This window comes from Mytilus galloprovincialis, chromosome 8, assembly GCF_965363235.1.
Source record: "Mytilus galloprovincialis chromosome 8, xbMytGall1.hap1.1, whole genome shotgun sequence".
NCBI lineage: Eukaryota > Metazoa > Mollusca > Bivalvia > Mytilida > Mytilidae > Mytilus > Mytilus galloprovincialis.
In genome coordinates this window covers 24,531,513-24,556,238 of record NC_134845.1, presented here as the reverse complement: position 1 = coordinate 24,556,238, position 24,726 = coordinate 24,531,513, and the positions used below count along the sequence as shown (strand labels likewise).

Sequence of the window (24,726 nt, the reverse complement as noted above, 5' to 3'; positions counted from 1 at the left end):
CTTTTTTTATGTTAATTTCTTCGACTGTTAAAAGGACTGAGTTTTTTTTTTCCTGATTTATGTATTCCAATGTGTTTTGCTGTTTTAACTACTGGCATTGGCTTATCATCCATATTCCAAAATCCTTCTTCAGTTTCTATTGTTTTTGTGGTTGTTCGTACTGGCAGTATGACACTTTTAGTTGGTTGTAACAGATATCCTTCTCTTTTACTAAAGTCAACTGCAATATCGACCAAGGACTGTATCTCAAGTGTATTAGTTAATTAATTGCTATAATAGCGACATCATCAGAGCAGGTAGGTGCACAACAGTTTATGTTACCAATTTTTCCGCCTAGTCCTGTTTCACACAAGACTGAGGTTCAATAAAGGGTTAACATAGAGTGGGGCGCTCATATTCGCCGTGGACACAATTTCGCCGTTTTATGATTTTGAGGCGTAAAAACTTCAAAGGATGGTTGAAATGGAAGAAATATGCCGGTAAATTATATTTTTTAAACAAATATGGGTTATTTTTGAAAATGAGACAAAATTTTGGCACTAACCGCAAAGGACCGAAAAACGGACAACGATTTTCAGCCAATTTCCTGAATGAAAAAAAAAGTATTTCTTAGTAATTCTTTGACTGAGTGCCCTACATTCAGTTATTTACACCTTTCAAATGTCTGCTATTCATCTATAATGATATTTATTTGATAAATATTGTTTAAAGCTGCAGTTATTTAGTTTTAAACAGATGTGTAAAAACGGCGAATATGTGTCCCCCATTGACAAAAAATCAGGGAATTTCAAACACCCTTTAATCACACTTTTCAGATGATATTTCTCAAAACAAACACGTTTTCAAGCTAAGAATAATTTGCATTTGAAGTTATCTTCATATAGAAATATCAGTTCACTTCAAAAACAAAAAGACCTGAACATAAACTGAAGAAAACATGGAAAGATATGGCGAAAATGAGCACCCCACTCTATACTTTATACAAGTCAGCAGATATTGCTCCACCTTGACGTACTCCTTGTTCTACTAGAAAAGGTTCCGAAAGGTTATCATTCCATTTAATACATGTAACAGCATTTCGGTAAAGATTTTGTATCATTATAATAGTAGAGATTGGTCATATTTTCCAATTTGGTATAGTCTTCTAATGAGATTTGCATGTACTACAACATCAAAGGCTGATTTCCCACCAAGCATAGCTAAGTTCAACAAAAAAAATAACGTATGTACATGTAATTAACAATTAGTGCAGTTCACCAAAATTGAATGACCAGGAAGGCAAGGCGAGGACTAAATGGTTGACATCTAGTCACATATAATATCATGCATCTGTGCATAAACAGTTTCCTTAAAAAATATTTTCATAAACTCTTTATTAAAAATCTGATATAAGACCGACAAAATAGCCAAACTCTGTGTAAATCGCTATTTTGCCAGCCCATTCCATTGTTTTCAAGAGGAACTTTAGTTAGGACGACATAATAAATACGTGAACATGAGATTTACCAGATTCTATTTTCCGGATATATAACACTGTTTTTCCGTTTTATTTTTTTAACTATAATCTCGTCCTATATAATAATTTTGCAACAAAATCTTCATATTTGTGATTTTTTTTCGTGAGTATTACATTGTTTTAATTTTGCCATCCTGAAAATCTCCTTCCTATGTACACATTTAAAACAGCTTGCATGGTTTTCTAGAATATATTCTAAAAATGAAGTGTACGCAGACCATGTAAATTCAGTAAAAAATCACCATTTAATGAATGGTTATTATAAATTCATAATTTTGAATTAACCATCAAGGACGTATAACTAACATACTAATATACGTCCTTGTAACCATATAGTCGGTTAAAGAGCTCACCAGAGCTCATGTTTTGTCTGTTATTAGCCTTACCGGACGCAATAGACCACTTTCGAGTTCATCCGTCACCGGCAAAAACTCGTCAATTATGCACGCCTTTATGACGTCATTTACCAGATAGAGGGGGTCGCCTGTATCCCTGCACTATTTACGTTCATCAAGCGTCTTAGTGATCGTCTTTGTGCAGGATAAACTAGAAAAAATGGTTGCTCTGTAGGTACTTACTGACAATTCCCTAATGACAGCAGTGTTGATTGTTAATTTTGAGAATTCAATTTGCCGAATAATTCGTATAATATAGAATTATAGTTTTCCAACCACTCGCTCAACATTGGAAGGGAAGTGACGACGCCCCAAAACGCACAAATGACGGTGATAAAAGCGCGTATAATTGACGAGTTTTTTCCGGTGACGGATGAACTCGAAAGTGGTCTATTATGACTGGACACAATTACGAACAATTTTTAATGTTTGCCCCCTTATATTATATTTATGCATGATAATTAATAAATGTTTCTATTAATAAAAAACACTACATTACTTGTGTTTTTCACGAAAAAAAGTTCATGCGCACTTGGTTAATGTTGCAGACGACGAAAAATTAAGTTTCGTAAATGTCAAAATAATGACTCCCTCTCTTGGAAATTACATGAATAAAGCACACAAGCTAGTGCAAATTGCCTTCTTTTGTCATTATATAGATAGAAAAATATCTCCTGAATCTGTTCATATGTGTGATACCCTTTATCTTGCCCAAATAATCCAAAAATGAACGTTTTCTCAGACTCGGGTGACCCTGAGCAATAATGTCAAAAGAAAATAGTATTTTTATTGAAAAGTCCCGAGAACTCTGAAAGTAAAGGTTAAATATAAATTAAAATCATAGTTTCACTAACTAAAAAGAGAATTCAGTGCTTCTTAGACGAAAGAACTTTCATAAAAACAAAAAATCTGAATTATTTTCTTTTCAAAGAAAATTTGTTGTCACTAATTTCGTCTTCAACTACTGCTGAAGAATTTGACGTAAAATACCATATATTACACTTCTTATTTTCTTAGGAAATGTGTTTAAGATAAGATTAATGTATGTTTTCTAAATTTAGATCGTTGTCATTGATTTTTTTCTGCCAGATATATAAATATAGTGCCGTTCGTAATTGCGTCCATATTGGGCTTGCCAGACCTATAACACCAGGTCATGAAAATCTTACCAAAGTATCCCAAAGTAAATAGAAAATAATGTGTGTTATGATTCAAAATGAAAAGCATTCATACATCTTTAATTCTATGGTACAAACAATTCAAGAAAAGTATTCTACAAAGAAAAAAAATAATTAAAGTTCAAAAATCGTTCGTAATTGTGTCCAGTAAGGCTATGTAAATATATGCCGACTCAAAAATTTACTTACTTACCATAAAATTAATTTTTGACTCTTTACATTGAATAATCGGCAAAACGGATTATGTAAGTGGAATGGGAGTTCATGGTCTAGTGGTTAAGACCGATGGCTACAGTGCTGAAGGTCCCGAGTTCGATTCTCACTCAGGGTGCTAAAAATATCAGCACATCAGAAGGGTAATTTTCACCCTCTCACACACATCTCTGGTACACAGACCAGAGTTTAAACTAGAATGGGTACTTTGGGGGCCTCGGTTGGTCAAAGCTGTCCCTTACTTTGACCTGGAGATCATTCTTCTGATATCTCTCTGGTTTGTCTGTTTCCACTGAGTGGCCCGGTGATTCTCTCCGAGTACTTCGGCTTCCTCCACCATAATAACAGACTGCCCGGTGTCCTAGCACTCCCTTTGTGTTGGGTTTTCCTTGTAAAAATAATTGTCGTATAAACATACGTTAGTGACGCATCTCCATTAATCCCGTTAGGGAGTGTACATAGATGCCACTCTACCCTCACAGCTTTCGAGGGGTTCTTCCGATATCGGAGGCATTTACCAGTACATACATGTAAAATGTGAAGAGTCAAAAATTAATTTTATGGTTCAATTCTTTAAATTCAAAGTAAATTAAAGCCATTCATAAATAAATTTCTATTAAAAATAAGGCTCAAAGAACCTTTTATATAATTTTATAATTTTATTTATATTAACAATAACAACGTACACTGATGTTGGTGTATGAATATACAACGTCAGAGTGGGCATGTCACCATAAAATTGACAACACTGAAAATAAAAGTAATACTTTTAACCAATCAGAAGCACTAATTAGAAGACAGTAAATACACCAAATTTATTTATTTGACTATAATCATTTACTATGTTTTTATTTACTTTTAGAACATGTCCATGCCATGACAATATAAAAATATAAATACAGTAATACCTTAATACTAAGGGATTCGGAAACAAGGTTTCCCTCATATTACATGTATTAATCCATCTCCCTGTCAAAAAGAAAAAGGGGAATAACTTCAAATAAAAAGTTGACTTTTTCGTCTGATCTTTCCTATATATATATATATATATGTATGGCTGTTGGTGTGTGCATGATTTTAGGACTTTGTCAAGACTGTCTCACTGAATCACAATCCTAACCATGGAAGAACACTCAGGGACTATATATGTTAGTATAATCATGATAATAGTCCCAGATAATTGCTTTGAATCTACTAAACATTGTTGAACTTGTTTTAAAACACGAGAAGATTTTCCTCTTCACTGAGGTTTTTGCTGCCAAACAGGATAGTTTTTAAATTGTATGGGAATGAAATTATTTCTATCGTACGTTTTTGGACAAGAGAGTAATTATTACACTTGAGGAGAAAATGCTTACTGCTCTGGATTCTACCTCAAGTTCAGTTTTTACTTTTTACAAGATTTTTCTTAAATAAATGTTTGTTTAGATTGTTGCAATCCATCCTTGGAAGTCTTTTTTTTGCAGCAATAAAAACATAGGGTCATGCTGCACTTTTGGGCATTCACATGGCCTTGTTAACATACATGTACTCAAAAGACCTGATAGATTTAATCTAGTCCACATAATTATCATCTTGGGTCTTGAAAGGAAAATTTTTTTTTCTAATAAAAATGCCTTTCAAGAATGCAAGACATCATAAATTTTTGGACTTATTTTGATCCATCTATTAACATGTCGTCAGATTAACATGATTTATAACATATATTTATTACAGACAGTATCCACCAATCAGCAGTCTTTGCACTGAACCACAGGCCCAGCAGTACAGGCTTGTAAAATTGCTCTTGGGTCTGTATAAATCATATCTACAGGCCAACATAATCTAACTCAATTTTTCCAAAAGTTTACTTCCTGGCCTGTAGATCTAACAGTTCATTGTGAAGAGTGAATCAGTAGAGCACAGAGTAGTGGCTCTTGGCTCTTGTATTAAACATGTACATTATATCTCTGAGAGGACTATCATGACTATAGAGAAACTGTAAATAGTGTATATACTTTGACCAGGTTGGGAACAAAATCTCTATATACAGATATAGTGTTTATACCTCTGTATACAGAGAAATAATCATACAGATATTCAGATTCTGGATTTCTCTAAAGCTTTTGCTTAGCATGCTTAGGTCCCACACAAAAAGCTGTTATCATGGTTATCCAAACTTTAAAGTTATGGTTTTGATAGACCAATACTAGGTTGGCTTAACATGTTTCTTACAAAAAAATCTATGGGAGTCCTAGTAGATGGCAAAGAAATCTAAATCTGTTAATAAAGTCTGGCATCAGGAGTACATGGAGTACATTTTGTACCTCCAGTTATGGTACTTTGACAACAACTTTTCCTGTCATATTAACATTATAATTGCCTATCAAAAAATGTTAAATTTCAAGTCAAAATAATGTTTTAACCGACCATTGCCTACTACATATATATTGGAAAATCCAAACACAACATGACCACCAACTTCTACAAAATTGGGTATGAGATTTAATGCAAAAAAATGTGACTTGATGAGTGTCAACAACAAATTATCTCATTTGTACAAACTCGACAACCACATCCTGCAACAGGTACAACCAGATTTGTACCTCTGTGTTATTATCTCAGATGATCTGAGATGGGGCATTCACATAGCTTAAACCATGATCAAAGCAAACTCCACTTAAGGTTTCTTGCAAAGACATCTCATTCACTATCCAAAGGATTGCAGATCCAAACAAGCATACATGTACATATCTAGGGCTTATCTGGTCACTGTTAGAATACAGTTCTACAGTGTGGGACCCTTATTTAATCAAAGACATACCTGCTCTAGCATGCATCCAGAGACAAGCATTTTGTTTCATCAGTGAGATTTATATAAGCAGATAGGACGGTAGTATATTAACAAGACCTATGACATGCATGTATGAATGAACTAAAATTTCCAATGCTTGAAATAGACTTAGTCACAGTAGACTCAATTTTCTCTTCAAATTGGCTGAGGAGTTCATACTAGCTATCCTGCAAGATTCAGTATTAGTCAAGACAAAATGCAAAGAGATACAAAAAGTTCAAATAAAATCCAAACAATTTAGTGACTTAATTAAAACAGTATATGCATCATGTGCATTGTCAATGATTGTAGATATTTTTGTACAAAACAACAGTCATTGTTTCAAAATTCCATCTGGTAAATTTGACCAAAATAAATACCTAAAAACATTCTTTGTAAGACCAATTTCTGATTGGATAGACTACATTGTACCTGTAGTGAGACAATCTTATGTGTACCAAGACAATAGAGAGCTTTAAAACTTTGGTTACTCTCACATCCTTGGACACATATTCCAGCGCCTCTGTACCTATTCAGATTTAATTACAACATGTGCATGCATATTTCTAGACTAGTATTACATCCTATTGATACTGTTTATATACATGATACATGGAAAAATTTTAAAAAAGTTATTGAAATCAGAATAAATATTTCTCAGGTCCAGGTTCAGGTCATGAGTCTAATCCATTGTCTTGATTGTATGCAATGTTGTGTCAATGTTAAAAAAACATTGACGAAATAGTTTATGTACTATGTAGTGCATCACAGTTCAGCATTTCCACCAACACATTTTAGCTTAGCTATCAAGAAGATAGTGCCAATGTGCCCCTATCCCATTTCAGCCTCATAAATAATGTGCTTCAAGCATCAAACTATGACATTTCACCATGACCCTTGCAGTCTTGAGTACCATTGTGGTTCATAAGAGTTCTACTTGTAATGAGTTGTATATTTTAATTCAATGGATGATATTTGACACTGTACCTTCATGACCATGGTCCACTGACTTTGAATATTTTGCATATTTTACATTTAATTTTAGCATTTGCATTTTACTATCAAAGTTACATATAGGCAAGACATATATCTTAGTCAACAGTTTATTATATATTTATAGGAAAAAATGGAAAATACAATGGGGATATCTATATCAGACATTCCAGAGGAAATTCACATGTTTATCCTGAGTCGCTTGGATGGACAATCACTGGTCAGAGCCAAAAGGACATGTAAAATGTGGGCTTGTCTTATAGAAAATTTAGAGAAATTCTTTGGTATTTGGCTAATGTGTTGTTTAAATGAGATTCCATTGTTTATGTTAACTGAAATAATGGGATATAATCAAAAGAAAACTGATCACAAAATTCTAATAAAGTCATGTAAACAGCTACCATGGATATTTTGGAGAGAGATTTATGCTGAATATAAGAGAGCTTTTACCATTGAGTGGGCTAAGATGGAGATGGCTGATTTGTATTATGACCAAGCTCACAGTGTGATAACTTCATTAGCTATCAAAGGTGACTTTTTATAAACAGTCAGGGGACTTACTGAAATAAGTGATTTTTAAATCACTTATTTGAGTAGCAAATTCGAGGTTTTGTCACAAATTGGGATTTTGTAGTTTTTTTCAAAATTTTAAACACATAGGTTTAAATAATATCTTTTAAATAGTAAAATTGATAAATATGAACTTTTTGCTTCTTTTAAGTAGCAAGGTTTATGCCTTTGATGCTATCATTTAGGGGTCATCCATAATTGTCAACCATTTTCCAAAGTGTACAAAACGTACACTTTTTCAGACCCCACACCCTCCCTCAAAAAGTGTACATCAACCATTTTCAGATTTCAAGAGAAGAATCAGTCATTCTTAATAAAAAGAAGATCCTGTCCATTATATTTTAGTTTAATATCGAAATTTGCATTGAAAAAAAACTAGAATATATCTGACTGTTTTATTTGATGACATCTATCTGTGATGCTTGTGTTTTGTCAGAATAAGGTACAAAGATTAGTGTTTCCCCTATCACACAGTGGGAATAGTAACTCCAATAAAAAAGGGCACCTAGAGCATTCAAAAGATTAACAAAGGGGCACATAAATTATGCTAAGAATCAAAGAAAGGGAAATGCATAGTTATATTGCATTGGTAAAGTATGGACTGACAGTTGTTGATGGAATCAGAGCTCAAGACATCAATCAATAAAAGTGTAATGTTTTAAAACATTTTGAGTTTTTAAATTTCCCGCCTGTATTTCTATTTAAAGATCCCTGTAAATATGCCATTCATGGCACTATTATCGTTGATGTATATATATATATATACTGTAACGTGTACATATATTGGATATTTTTTAAGTTAAGGTTAGACTTCATATGGGGGTGCTCCTAATTAAAGGAGGCTTATACTAAGAAAAATAAGTTTACTTCCGGTTTACTGGTTTACTATTTTGGAATGCATTACAAGGAAATTAATCTAAAGACCAGTTTAAAATCTTTTCACAAAATGGCGTCTTGTCAAAATCAAAAAATTCAAAGAATTAAGTGTTTCCATCAATTTTGTTTATTAAACAGAGTAAAACGATAACGATAACGATAAAGCAGGTGAAATTGACAATCGGGGGTACTGAGAAATGCTTGCAAACTTTTTGTTTAAATAATTTAACGAGTTCACATTTTTGAAAGATTTAGTTTTCATATGATTTGATCTTTTAATCGTTCAATCCCGATTGAGTAGAATTATGATATCGAAATCAATATCATCAAGTGAAAATAATAAAGAAGAAATAAGAAGAGAAACACACCCAAGCCAATTCTCGATTTTGTAAATCGACTTTCCCTACGGAAACGATATAAATTCCGGAGATTAAAAAAAAAAGCGTACGGTAAAAATGTTGATTTTTTAACCCCCTCCCCCCAAGTGTACGTTTTGTACACTTTGGAAAATGGTTGACAATTATGGATGACCCCTTAGCTGAAAATTCTATTTTAGTTGAAAAAATGCTATAATAATGGCTTTACATAATGAACTGATACTTTCTTAAAAGATTTTTCACAGCAGTGGGAGTATTTTTCCTGTGAACTTCAAGGTTTCATCTTTCAGATTATGTAATAAAATTCTACTGTTCGCGATAAAAATTTCACTGTTCGGGGGTGTTGAAATTAGTGGGGGTTAAAGAAGTGATTTTTGGGAAGGAAATTGAGGTCTGATACTTAAAAAAGTGATTTTTATGTCATTATACTAGATTCAGTACAAGGTCATCACCTGAAATGACCTGGTCATCCTAGACAACACAGATGTTGGTTCTGATAAGTTTAGAAACATAATTAGTCCCTGGATCATTAGTATTCTATATTTAAAGTACAATAAAATTAAATCACTTCTTCTAGTGATTAATTTGTACTACTTAAATAGGTGATTATTAAAGAAAGACAACTCTAACTTCCAACCTTTATGGAAATAATGTTACTTGAATCAGTGATTTAGAAAATCACTTGTTTAAGTAAGTCCCCTGACTGATAAAGTTTATTTGTAAATATGACTGAAAAATTTGCTGTTGAGGACTTTTAGTATTCCTTTAACATGTTTGAAATATGAAAAGTTAACAGACATTCATTTCATACAAAAGACATTCTGAGCATGAACCACATTTGATGGTTAATTCTTAATTTAGATTTGACTGTTTGAAATATCTAATAAATTGCAGCAGGCATTACAGGAAAACTTGCAGTAAACAAGATTTTCAAGCATTTTCTTTTTCCAAGGTCATAAGGTCAACACTTTTATATATATATATAACACTTAGAAAAGACCATTGGTTAGTGCCTTTAATGAAAGAACATCTATATAACCTAAAAATAACTAACCTTTGTAATGTACATTTTGTAGAATAACAATCATTGGCATTGAAATGTATATTTTGCATTATTTTGCATTCTTTCATCATTTAGAATCAAATCATTTCTTTCTTCACACATCGATCTTAATACCTACAACATGTACAAAGAAGGATTTTAAATTTTAGATGGTAAACTGTTAACAGGACATGAAGATGGTAGTGTGTTCTGTTGGAAGAATGTTGCAATGGAAGGTCTGGATTTGAAACTTGTCCATAAACATCAGAGGAGGGTAACTTGTATGGCTGTCACCACAACATGTAAATATAACTAGTAAAATAGATGACAAGTAGGTTCTTTTGAATGGCTTGGTAAATACAATTGGTAAAATAGATTACAAGTAGGTAGGTACCTTTGGATGGCTGTCACCAAACTGTTGTAAATATAACTGGTAAAATAGATTACAAGTAGGTTGCTTTGGATGGCCGTCAACAAGTAGGTGTAAATATACAACTGGTAAAATAAAAGTTTATAGTTAATTTTGAATAATTTATCATGTTTATCTAAGGATATTTATTCTTTGTGCTATGGCTTATATTATTAAGACAAAAATCATATATAACACCAATATTAGGTTTATCTAATTTCTTGTATAATTTGTGTTGAACTTTTATTTCTGACAGGGAGACAAAATTTAATATAGACATCTTACATGTCCTATCAAGTTTTTATTAAAAAAAAAGATCAGTATATCAAAATATTTAATAAATATGGAATTTTACTGATAGGTGAACTTGGTTCTTTTTGTGCACTTACAAGCATTTAAAGACAACATGGGTTAAATTGTTTTTACAAGATAGATTAGTTAACCTTCATTGATTGCATTGAATCTGATGAAAGAATTTGATTTAAAAAAAAAACAATCCGTATTTTTCCATTTAATGGACCTAATTTTACCTTTATACACTTTTATACTGGCTGTGGAAATGTCAGGCAAGACACAGGGTTCAGTGTTCAAAATTTTGATAAAAATAAATTGTTCTATTAATCTTATTTTACCTTAAACATTGTGGTACATTTCAGGTACAGATGTATCAGAACTTTTGTCCAGTAAATGCCATACGTTAATAGTAACAGGGTCACAAGATTATGGTGTGTTTGTATCTGACATGACCAAGTCAAATTCTACAGAACTAGACTACTACAATCTACAAATTAACTCAGTAAGGTAAGACATCAAGGTAAAATTAGCTTGTCCGGTACAGGAGTCAACACTTAAGTTAAACTTATACAAATTGGCTTCTTGCATTTTAAACACGATCAAAGAGGAAAGAAGGGTTGTTGTGTATTTATTCAGGATGCAAAGTCATTATGCATATTTAACCATTAATTGGTGCCTGGTCTGAAAAAAAATAAAAGAAATAGTCCATATTTTCAACAAAAAGATATATACTCAGCACTCTTACTTTGTAAATAAAAAAGACATTAGGTTTCAGGTAAATTTTCTATTAAATGAAAGACTTGGTTAGGACCTCTAAAGAACCCTTATTAAACGTTTCTTATGAATAATACAAAAAAAATGATTTAGGAAGGCATAATTTGCCTGTTACAACATTATTTTTATAAATTTGTGATAAGGTCAGTATAAGGGACACAACTAAATGTATGTTGATGATATCTCTACCATGTCCCTTCAGTCATGGTCTATTGACTTTGAAATGATTGAAATGCAATTGTTTTTTATTAAGGAGGCTTAAGGGTACACACATTTGAGCAAAAATTTCAATATATTTTGAATAAATTTTATGTATTACTTCATTATTATTTAATATTTTTATTAATGACTTAAGTCAGATATTTGAAAAGCAAAACTGTTCCCCTGTAAAACTTATAAATTCTGACATAGGAAGTCTCCTATTTGTAGATGATTTAATCATATTATCAGAGAGCGAAAACGGTCTGCAAAATAGCTTAAATAATCTCTCTGAGTATTGTGATAAATGGCAATTAACAGTTAATACAAAAAAATCTAAGGCCACGGTTTTTTAATTTGATGGTTTACGGATTTTCCCCATGAAAAAGTCGGGTCGGTCGGTCGGGAAAAAAAAAAAGAAAAAAAATCATCTTTGAAGACAGAAACATATGCAAAATCAATATATATTTCACCTTTCTAACAATATGTTTGTTATGCTATTTTATCATCATTTCTTAAATTTTAGTTCGATGAAATATTATTGCTCAAATGTTATAAACATCGCATGACATTGTCTAATCTCGAGTGTCTAATAAATTACAGTAAAAAAAGGGGGGTGCACGGACAAAGACGAAATTAAATTGTCATATCAGAAACAAGAAAAATAAATTCGCGTAGCTCTTTATCAATTCCAGAAAACTGGGTGAATAATGATCTTCAAGCACGAAAACTGATAAAGAAAAAAATGTAAAAACGTCGTACGAAAATAAGTTTCAACACACGTGTTAAAAACCTAATAGACTCGTCCACTGGAAAACGAGATTATCGGGTTAATCTGTTGTCTCGCATTCCCGTTTTTTATCCAAATGGACGATAATTTTTTTATTATCTATGAAACAAGAAAATTCCAAATGATTTGTTAATATTCAGTACTTCAACTTGATGCCTTTACCCTGTCCACATTTGGACAAGTCTATTTCTATGAGATGATGATCTTACGGACTGATGACAAATAAGGGAAACGAACTTATTGTGTAATTGGTTTTAAAAACAAGTTTCGTTCCGCAATATTATTTGCGCAAACGACATTTCAAGGTCAGTTATAATTGATTTGTCTATTTTTAGAAACGTAAACTGGAAGTTTTATTTTTTCACAACAGAAAGTGTTATCAATTTTGTTAGTGATTAATGCATTTCATTTCATAAAAAATAATTATTTAATTATTTTTCAGGGATAATGCATTTGTTAGGGTCGGCGGGAATAAAAAAGCATGAAAAGTCAATTTTATTTTTATTCTGGAAATCGGAAAAATCGGGTCGGCGGATCCGTAAACCAACAAATTAAAAAATCCTGGCCTAAAACCATGATACTACAAAATAACCCAAGTAAAATAAATAAACCCTTTTTGAAATTTAAAGAAAAATACCTTGAAAAAGTATATGAATATAAATACCTTGGATGTGTTATAACATCTAATGGCAGTCTAACTAGTTGTAGTTCAGATCTTGCAAAAAAAGCAAGAAAAGTTTTATTTGCTATTAACTCTTACTCATCAGGCTTTGGACAACTTCCTGTGAGAGTGTCTTGCAACCTTTTTGAAACTTTGGTCAAACCTATTTTAACATATAATAGTGAAATATGTTATATGGACACTTATATTCAATTTTATAGAGCTAAACTCCGAGCTAACAAAAATAGCTCAACACCAGATGCTATTCATTTTATTGATAAAACTATTTTAGAAAAAAAACAGCTACATTTTATTAAACAAGTACTGGGAACAAAAAGAAGCTCAACAAATCTAGCTGTTAGAAATGAACTAGGACTTCTACCATTAGAAACTTTCATAAAACCCCAAACTATGATGTACCTATCTAGATTAAATAATGAAAATCTAAACCCACTTCTTAATGAAGCCTTTAAATTAACTAAAAGTTTAGATACTAAGGGAACATACTCTTGGTATACTTTTGCAAAAAATGTGTCACAAGATATAAATATTGACATCAAACTTATTGAGGAAACTAAAACTTTAAAACAGACTAAAATGTTAAAACCCCAATTAAAAAAGAGTTATATCAACTACTATCAAACTCTTATTGATGATAAAATAAATAACTTAAACGAAAATAATAAAATATATCTATATAAATTTCTTAAATCTAATATAAATAACCAAATGAAATACTACCTATCACACCCAAGTAAAGAAACAAGAAAAATGTTAACCAAATTTAGAATAAGCGATCATTGTCTCTTAATAGAAACTGGACGATATACCAAAATACCACGAAATGAAAGAAAATGTAAAATATGTAATATCTTAGACGATGAATTTCATTTTTTCTTTAACTGTAAAATAAATGAAAATAAAAGAGAAATATTTCTAAAATATTATATACAAAAATATGTGAATTTTAATACACTTAATTTTACTGATAAACTCGTGATTATACTAAATCCATCAACACCAAATGATGTAAAAGCAGTTGTTTCTTTTATTAAAGAGTCATTAGAACTGAGGAAAGGAGAACAATAACTGTTTTTATCATATATCTATTATAATATTGTCGAGTTTTCATTATGTTTGATCATGTTTGTTTTGTATTTGCCATAACCTAAATTGGTTTTTGTCTGTTTTGCAAATAAAGTTATATTATATTATTCCATATTACCTGTATTTTTCCAATAAGTTCAACAGAAAAAAGGTACCTGTACAAAAAGGCAAATTATGAGCTTAAACTCTCGGTGACCCCATTTTTAAAATTTTGTTTTTCGATTAAGTATATGATAAAGTTCATTTATAAATTAATATTGCGAAATCCTATATGTAAAAAAAAATTATTTATACCTACGAACCCCCTAAAATAAGTCAGTTTAAGATGAACCACTTACGGTTAGTCAATGATAATATTTGGTAGGCTAAGCAGTTGTGTTAGTATTAGCACATCCCATTTCTATGTAGTTTATTTGGCCCTGACCCCTAAGTCATGTTTCATATTTCACAAAAAACTTATGACTAAGATTGATTGTAAGTCAGGAACAATTCAGTATACTTTTACAATCAATCTTAGTTGTAATTTTGTTTTCTGAAACCATCTCCCGGTTGGAAAAGATATAAAAATAAGGCAATGTGGTATGACTGCTAATGAGACAACTCTCCACAAGAGACCAAACGACATACTAGTTAGTTTTTATAGGTCAGTGTATGTAAAAGTTACTTTAACAAACATATCAGCCAAGCTAACAATAACAAATTCAAGTACTATAAATTCAGAAATTATTGCATGCATTTATTGTGTTTTTGATATTTTAGACTTAAATACGATTTTAGATTTTACGATTTTCAGAAAAATCCTGTTTAATTCATATAACATATTTCAAAATACGAGTTTAAACTATTGTGTTTATATCTCTGTTGCATTTATCACAATAATAAAAACCTTGCAATAATTTCTGAATTGACAGTAATCATTAATTTTATTTTATTACTATGTTTTAAGCTGTTTTGGTCCATACATTACCTCAGTGGCTAATGGTAGCTTTGTACAAGGTCAGTCAGTGTGGCATGTATCAACTGAAGGCAGCCTGACAGTAACCCAGGAAAGTAAACTAGAACCACCAGATAACTATTCTAATCCTGTACATGTAGCGTTAACAGAGGATAGGGTGAGAAAATATTGTTTATTTTTAAACTTTACAAGAATCTATAAACATAGATGGATGGATGTTATATGTCCAGTGGCACATTAAACGCATATTTAGGACATTTATGGAATAAGTGTAATATGATTGACAATGAGACAACTCTCCACCAGAGAACTAATGAAGAACAAGTTAGCCACTCTGGGTAATCAAATGTCCTTCAACAATGATCAAAACCCATACCACATATCAAGGTTTAAAAAGCCCTAGGAAAGATTTCTCCCAAAACACTAAGGAAGAAGAAAAAGAATGGAAAATAATTCAAGCAAGACAAAAAACGTAACTGCCAGATTTGTGTACAAAATAATAAACTAAGAACAAATAAAATTTCTGCAACAAACAACAGCAACTGAATTACAGGCTCCTGTCTAAGAACAGCCACATTCAGAATGTGTTCGGGTTGAAAATTATTGTATGAACAAGATCTAGATTAAGCAATATGAATATAACCCCTGCTTTGTATAAAACTGACATGCTGAGCTGTATTTGTACATTCTACTAAAACAAAGTAACAGCATGTGGGAAGACATATCACCATACCCAGAAACATAATTCTGACTTTCAAGCCAACCAGTCTTTGGTTACTCCTAAATATTGGCTGCTTTGCTTAGAAGCAGCAAATACTTATTTTTGAGTTTACTGTAAATTCAGAAATTATTGCAATGTTTATATTATTGCGAAAAATGCAACAGGGTTATAATCACAATAATTTAAACTTGCATTTTGAATTTTTTTTCTATGAAATAGATAGGATCACTTTCATGTCCCAAAAATTAAAATTGCATTATAGTCTAAAATGACAAAATGATAAATGCACCCAATAATTTCTAAATTTACAGTAGTTTGACCCAGCATGGTTTTTTAAACCACAAACTCTCTCAGGTGTAAGTACACGACCACAAGATCACCGTTGCAGGTGTAAACAATGGGAAAAGGGATATGGTTTATTTCTTGACACAAAAACTTGATAAAACATCTGCAAAGCAACAAAACTTTTATTGTTGATTTATATTTCAAAGTCTCAGTGAGGCCTTCAACATGGAGCAACATAAAATACTAACAATGTCATAAGAAGGAAGGCAGCGCAAAATGGAAATCAACTATCTCTGTCCAAGAAATGTATATTTTAAAACATTGTGTGTGTTTGCTGATGATAAATTTTTAATACAAATGAAGAAAAAATTGCATTCATAATGAAAACATATTTCTGATTGAGACAGGAAAATGTCCTTATTAAAATAGGGAAAGGGGGTCCAAGGACACAGTTATCGTCCTTTGGTTTTTATTGTCTACGAATATAGTCCCTAGTGTAAACAGTGTATAACTTGCATTTTTAACCGGATTTTTGTGACAAAAATGTCGGTTATTGATTTGGGGATGTACGGCAGGCGGGCGGGCGGTCGGTCGGGCGGGCGGGCGTCATCAAATGTTGTCCGTGCATTAACTCATGAACCATTCAACCAAAGCTTTTAAAATTTTAATATGTTGTTACTGACAACTAAATGAAGGTCAAGTTCAATAATGGCGATTTTGACTTTTACCGTTCAGGAGTTATGGTTCTTGAAAGATTGAAAAATGGAGTTTCCAGTCGTGTCCGTGCATTTACGCATGAACTGTTCTACCTAAACTTCCCAAATTTTAATATGTTGTTACTGATGACAAAATGGAGGTCAAGTTCAATAATGGCGATTTTGACTTTTACCGTTCAGGAGTTATGGTTCTTGAAAGATTGAAAAATGGTGTTTCCAGTCGTGTCCGTGCATTTATGCATGAACTGTTTTACCAAAGCTTCCCAAATTTTAATATGTTGTTACTGATGACAAAATAGAGGTCAAGTTCAATAATGACGATTTTGACTTTTACCGTTCAGGAGTTATGGTTCTTGAAAGATTGAAAAATGGTGTTTCCAGTCGTGTCCGTGCATTTTCTCATGAACCATTCAACCAAAGCTTTTGAAATTTTTATATGTTGTTACTGATGGCAAATTAGAGGTCAAGTTCAATAATGACGATTTTGACTTTTACCGTTCAGGAGTTATGGTTCTTGAAAGATTGTGAAATGGCGTTTCAATTCACGTTGTTGCATTTACTCATGAACCATTCAATCTAAGCTTTTCAAATTTTAAGATGTTGATACTGATGACAAAATGGAGGTCAAATTTGATATTGACGATTTTCACTTTCACCATTCATCAGTAATGGTTCTTGTGATATTGCCAGGACACAAATAAATATTAATAAATCCGGTTTGCTGTCTTTGTGACAGCCTCTTGTTTTTATTTGATACGTTTTCCCAATTCATTTTTTGATATTTAATGCATGAAATATTAAGTAGGGGGATGTAATTACATGTTTAAAGAATTTGGGTGCTGAATCTTTATGTTAAGTAGTGATTTGGTCCAGTTAAAAAAGGTAAAATTTGTTTACGTCTGAAGCTATCAAACTGAATTTTAGATCCCCTTAACACAGAATTGTCAATATTTTGAGTTAGAGCTGGTAGAAGTTTCTATAGGCCAGGTGGTATGCTTGCCAATGAGACAATTATCCTGCAGAGTTCAAATGAAGTGGATCAAAGCAACTATAGTCCACCATAAAGCCTTCAACAATGAGAAAAACTATACTGTATAGTCGGCTGTTAAAGTCGTTACATAAAAAATGTGAAACAATTTTAAAGAGAAATCTAAGGGCCTAATATATAGACAAATAATTTACAAAAAAAGTGAAGATAGATATGACTCAACAACAACCCCTAAACTACAGGCTCCTGGCTTGGAACCTGTGCATAAATGTTTGGTGGGGTTACAGTTTGACACTCCTCTTAATCTGGGTCAGTGCAACTGGCTAAAATCAAACAGTAAAGTACAAGGCACAAAAACAATTATTATAAAAACTCAAGATACAAACAACAGATATAAATTTTAAAGTACTCACAATTGCTGCAAGCTAGTTCAAAGTTAATTACAAATAGATAAATAATGATCTCCCATACTTAAGTAATTGTTTTGTGCATTTATGAATCAATTGTACATTTTGTAGAAATAAAAGACCTAACTTCTTTTATTGATATAGGTATTTGTAGTTGAAGAAAATGGCGGATTATACAGATGGACTTGGAATGATGGGATACCAAACAAATCTGTTGTCATAACAAATCTCTCTTGTCCTGTTAAATCTCTTATATGTAAAGACGATTGTCTGGTCTGTCTTCTGGGTAAGATAGATAAAAGCAATACAGTGCAACCTGCCTAATCCAACACCTGAGTATTCCAACATCTTGCCTAAACTGACACATTTTCATTTATATAGCCAAAATATGGCTATCCTTGCAGAAAAAAACCTGAGTATTTCGACATCCTCCTATATAAATCTGACTTTTTTCTGGTCCCCCAGTGTGTCAGATAACACAGGTTACACTGTAGTAGTATACTGCTGTTCAATAGCCATAATTCGATTAAGCCAAAAAAAATCCTGGTAAAAAACTCAAATTGAGGGAAACACATGATCTATAAGGAAAACAACTGAACATCAGAAGCACTGAACGGATAAAAAGGCAAATGCCAACATACATAGAAATGGACTTTTTGAACGGTTTACAATTCCATGAACCTCCTGTTTGTATATCTTGATGTGTCATAAAAGTAAAACACACAATAAAAAATGTGTGTATAGATTTCTAATAAACATTTGCTGAACTGTCGATGGTAACTATTGCAAAATATTCATTGATCTGAATTTGGGAGCAACACTAAAATCACTATTAACCATTTTTGTCAAGCCTTAGACTTTAGTGGAGAAAGTGAGACATAGCAACCCTACATTCCATTGGCGTTGTTGTCATCTTCAGCAGTGGCGTCCATAAATATTCACTCTGTGATTAAAGTTTTTAAAATTTTAATAACTTTCTTAAACTACCCTTGATTTCTACCAAACTTGGACAGAAGCTTGTTTATGATCATAAGATAGTATCCAGAAGTAAATTTTGTAAAAATAAAATTCCATTTTTTCCGTATTTTTCTTATAAATGGACTTAGTTTTTCTGCCGGGAAACATTACACTCACTCTGTGGTTATAGTTTTTAAAATTTTTATAACTTTCACAAACTATCCTGGGTTTGTACCAAACTTAAACAGGAGCTTGTTTATGATCATTAAGTAGTATCCAGAATAAATTATGTAAATAAATAAATCCATTTTTTCCGTATTTTACTTTTAAATGGACTTAGATTTTCTGCCAGGAAACAACACATTCACTCTGTGGTTAAAGTTTTTAAAATTTTAAAACTTTCTCATACTATTTTAGATTTGTACCAAACTTGGACAGACGTTTGTTTATGATCAAAAGCTAGTTGCTAGAAGGAAATTTTGTTAAAAGTTTGTATCTGTGTATCTGTATTTTACTTATAAATGTACTTAGATTTTCTTTCAGTTAGTATTACATACAGTCTGCAGTTAAAGTTTTTAAAACATTTATTAGATTCATAAACTATCCTGGATTTTTACCAAACTTGGACAGAAGCTTCTTACAATTAAAAGATAGTATCAAGAGGAATATTTATATTGATTTTTTTTCCTCATTTTTGTTGAGCCTGCGATTAACAGCAAAAGTAGGCGAGACACTGGGTTCCGCAGAATCCTTACAAATTTTTATTATATTGTTTTCAGATAATGGTGAATTAGAAGTGACAGATAGTAAAAGTAGTTACCATAGAAAGTGGAATATTAATGAATTATTACAGAGACAGCCAGAAAGTATGGCATGGAGAGGACCTCTATTTGCACTGGGGACTAAAGGAGGTATGTTAACAAAATATGGGAAAAATTGTAATATGGTATAATTTAGAATGTTACACCACATATTTTTGACCTCAATATAAATTTATACATAATTATAAACCAAAAAAGTTATAAGATATGAATAGGTGATACGATGTGATTGCCAATAGGACAACTATCCTGCAGTCATAACAAAGCCATTATAGGAGACTGTTTGGTCTTCAACAATGAGAAAAACACATACTGTGTAGTCGATTATAAAAGGTGTTGTCATGACAAACTGAAAAATAAAAGAATAAAAAAATAGCATCCTTATATATGACAAAACAATAAAGTAAAAACTAGATGTGTCAAAATGACTTGAATGGCCTCGTCTCAAAAAGTTGAAAAATCTGCAATTTCAATAACACATGTGGACACAAACATGATGGTAGTCTCACATATCAAAAATCAGCTCAAAATGTGGAGGTGTATAGAAAAAAAGTCTGTATAACTGTGATTTTCAACAATTTTCAAAGTTGTAAACCCTTAATTTTGGCAAAAATTAACGAAGCGGAACAAAACAAACTTCATCTGTAGCTCATCATGAGTAACTCACATACCAAAATTCAGCCCAATATCTGAAAGCGTTTTGAAAAAAAGTCTGTATAACTGTGATTTTCAACAATTTATCAGTCCATAGCCCGTAATTTCGGCAAAAATTGCCCGTAATTTCGACAAAAATTCGCAGAGGGGAACGAAACTTTAACTTGATCTGTAACTCATCTTGGTTAACTCATATGCCAAAAATCATCCCAATATCTGAAAGACTGTTTAGAAAAAAAGTCCGTATAACAGTGATTTTCAACAATTTATCAAAGTCCAAAGCCCATAATTTCGGCAAAAATTAGCAGAGTGGAACGAAACTTAAACTTAATCTGTAACTCATCATGGTTAACTAAAATACCAAAAATCAGCCCAACATCTGAAAGAGTTTGAAAAAAATGCGTATAACTGTGATTTTCAACAATTTATCAAAGTCCAAAGCTGGTAATTTCGACAAAAATTAGCGGAACGGAACCAAACTTAAACTTGATCTGTAACTCATCGTGGTTAACACACATACCAAAAATCAGGCCAATATCTGAAGGCGTTTAGGAAAAAACCCGTATAATGGTTTGTTGCGGAATGACGGAATGACGGAATTTCAGAATTACGGAATTTCGGAATTATGGAATTTAGGAATTATGGAATTTAGGAATTTAGGAATTATGGAATTATGGACAAGGGTAAAACTATATGGCACCAACAACTTCGTTTCGGGGCCATAAAAAAAACAACAAATATGACAGACAGCAACCAACAACAACCACTGAGTCACAGGCTCCTGACTAAGGACTGGCACATAGCTATATATGTATATATATATATATATATATATATATATATATATATATATATATATAGAGAATGTGAAAAAGTTAAATTTCCTAAACCCCTTATTATAATTTACTGATACATTTTCAGTATATATTATTCATATAATGCCATTACACACCAACTTTTATTTTATTTATCCAATTTATTCTTTGCAAATCATGTAAAAAAGGGGGATGTATAATTTTTTGCTAGCAGTATCTTGTTTTTATATAGATTAAAGATTACTGTAAATTCAGAAATTATCGTGTATTTATTATTGGGATTTTGTCATTTTTTACCATAATTTGATTTAAATTTTTGCGATATTGAGAAAAATCTTGCAATAATTTCTAAATGTACAGTAGATCTCAATTTCGTAGTGTTTTCTAACTGTTTGATCTATAAAATATTAATTATTTATAGCTATGATATGTAATGATTTGGTTTCAGGAGTGGTATATATGTATTTAGTTAAAGACATTGAAAACATGAAAAGTTTAGATCTCACAAAACCTGCAGCAAAATTAACAGTAGAAGCTGATCATGTCAATCATATTGCCATAGGAGATGATGGATCTAGTCCTCTAGTAGCCATAGCAACAGAACAATTACATTTATCACTGTTTAAATTTATAAAATGAAAATAGTTACATGTATTACAAAAGAACAAATTCTACATTAATATAAACCATTTTCACCTGTACTTTTGTAATAATGTTTTTACATTGTTTATATTTGATTGTTGTGCAATATTTAACAGTAATGTGGACTATTTTTACTGGGTAATAATAGCAGACACCATGTCTGACTATTGTAAGTAACTCCTTGAAGATAATATATATATTATGTGATGTTTATGTCAAGTAACTTAAGGTTCATCATAAGGAATTGAAAAATATGGCCGTGTTTACACCTCCAAAATTACTATGAGTACAGACAAACTGGTACATCCAGGAAAGTTTTAAGGCATGGCAGGAACTAGATATATAAAAGTTATATGAAGTCTACGTTTCAGAAAATTATAAACTTACCTGGATTTTGATGTTCATTTTTTTTCCAGTCTGCAGAAGATAGCAAAATAAACAAACACCCGAGTTTCATTTGATATGGTCCACTCAGTTACACAGTTTAAACCTGTTAAATCACCTATTGTTTACAGGTGTCTATTGTCCATCTATTGTCCATTTAAATCAATACTACTCACAACATTGATTATATGAGGGGAGCTTCTCAATCGTTTTCACTACTTAGTTAATTTTTGCACCTTTTGCAGGAACGAAAAAAAATGGATAGCAAAATGTAGAAAAGTTTATAATTTTCTGAAACATAAAATGCATTTAAAATTTATATATCTAGTTCCTGCCATCCCTTAAAACTGTTGCAGGTGTATAGGTTAGTCTGTATTCAGAGTAAAATTTGGGGTGTAAATACGGCCATTTTAGCCAAAAGGTTATGATGAACCTTAACAAGAATAACAGGTTTCTAATTCATTCATTGAATTGCAACTTTATTTTGGCTATGTTGTCTAACACTATTTTGTTGGTAAAGATTTTTCACGATGAATGATAGATTTTTAGAAGTGTCAGGCAGTAATTCAATACATATTGTAACTCATTCATTTCAAAGGAATTTTCAGTTTAAGGGGAGATAACAAGTACCAAAATTATTTTTGCTATGTTTTCCTATTAAAAGTATAATGCCATGATCGTATTGAGTTCATTATTGAGTATTGAGTTCGTTATTTGTTTTACATGATGAAGAGATCATCAATAGGTTAGTTTTACATTCTTTCATTTGAAGTGTCAGGCATTAATTCAATACATATTGTACCTCATTCATTTTAAGGAAATTTTCAGTTCAAGGGGAGATAACATGTAGCATAATCATTTTGGCTCTGTTTTCTTAACGCATGCTGCAAGTGTAGTTTTGAGTTCATTATTGAGTGTTGAGTTCATGTTTTGTTTTCTATGATGGAAGAGTTCATCAACAGTTTTGTTTCACATAATTTTTTTTCATGTGAAGTGACAGGTATTTTATTTATTTTGACTTATGTTTTCCTAAAGTATGAATTTTGAAATGTTTTGCTTCAATGTATGACAGTTATGTGGAATGATAAATTATATAAGTAAAGATAAGTTGCAAGATTCAACACTTGTTGCCTGTTTTGAGGGGACCTATTGAGTAGCTGTTTGTTTTGTTTGAGAGTTATTTATCTTTGTTTTATGATATATCTGATGTTGAAGAATCAACAAACAAGGGTGATAACTGAGTTCTTGTGATCCAAACAAGATAATATACCTTAATGTCATCATACAAACTTTTTTGTGTCTAAAGATTTTGTAATGTCAATAAATATTTCACTCTGAAAACTAAAAAGGTGTAAATAAATTTATTTTTTTTGTGTTCAAAATTCCTCTACGGGACAAATGATAAAAAACAAAACTTTTATGTAGTCCTCACTATAACATATGTTCTATTACCGAAACTTTACCTTAAAAGTTTTGTCACCAGTGTTACTTAACAAATATGTCATGTATAAAGTCATGTTAAGGGCTTGTTGCAACCAAACTTTGGTTAGATAATGTATTTTTTTATTCTCTTTACAATTTTTTTTATTAATAACCCAATTGACTTTCTATCATGGCGGTCAATATTATTAAAAAAGAAGAAGATTTTGACAAGCACATTTTAACTCTTTTAGAATTGTGGTTGATGACCCCATCTGGCTTCAAACATGGAAATCTTGGTTTCAAAAAGATTCATAATTTATAACATAGAACAAGGTTTGAACCCAATCTATATATAAGAGGGGCGTAGATGGATAGTATTTGTTGTTGACAATGGACAGAGTTTCAAATAAGAAATACATTCCTTCTTGAGCTTTTTGTATTTGGTGTATTGTTGTTTTTGTATTTCTGCAAAACAATTTCTTTTTTTTCCACATGTTGAATATAAAAAATATGCTATTTTTGTCATGGTCTTTTATTTTCATTTGATATTATTTAAAATTTTGTAGATGATAGACATAAACAATCAGTCTAAATTAATAGACATAAACAATCAGTCTAAATTACCGTGATAAATTATACCAAACTATGCCATTATCACACCTTGTTTTTTTGTTGAAAAAAACAATTTCACTGAGAGTATGCAATATGTAAACAGTATATTATATATGTACATTTATAGAAGTAAACCTTAATT

The 24,726-nt window shown here is 31.5% G+C and overlaps 1 protein-coding gene across 1 annotated transcript; it reads left to right on the top strand.

Moving 5' to 3' along the window:
- The first annotated feature begins 7,240 nt into the window (after positions 1-7,240).
- LOC143085380 (uncharacterized) lies at positions 7,241-24,640 on the top strand. Its single transcript, XM_076261675.1, has 7 exons — positions 7,241-7,637; positions 10,143-10,274; positions 11,038-11,182; positions 15,152-15,317; positions 18,422-18,563; positions 20,014-20,145; positions 21,973-24,640. The coding sequence occupies exons 1-7, from the start codon at positions 7,241-7,243 to the stop codon at positions 22,161-22,163; spliced, it is 1,305 nt and encodes a 434-aa protein (XP_076117790.1). The 3' UTR covers positions 22,164-24,640.
- The last annotated feature ends 86 nt before the right edge of the window (positions 24,641-24,726 follow it).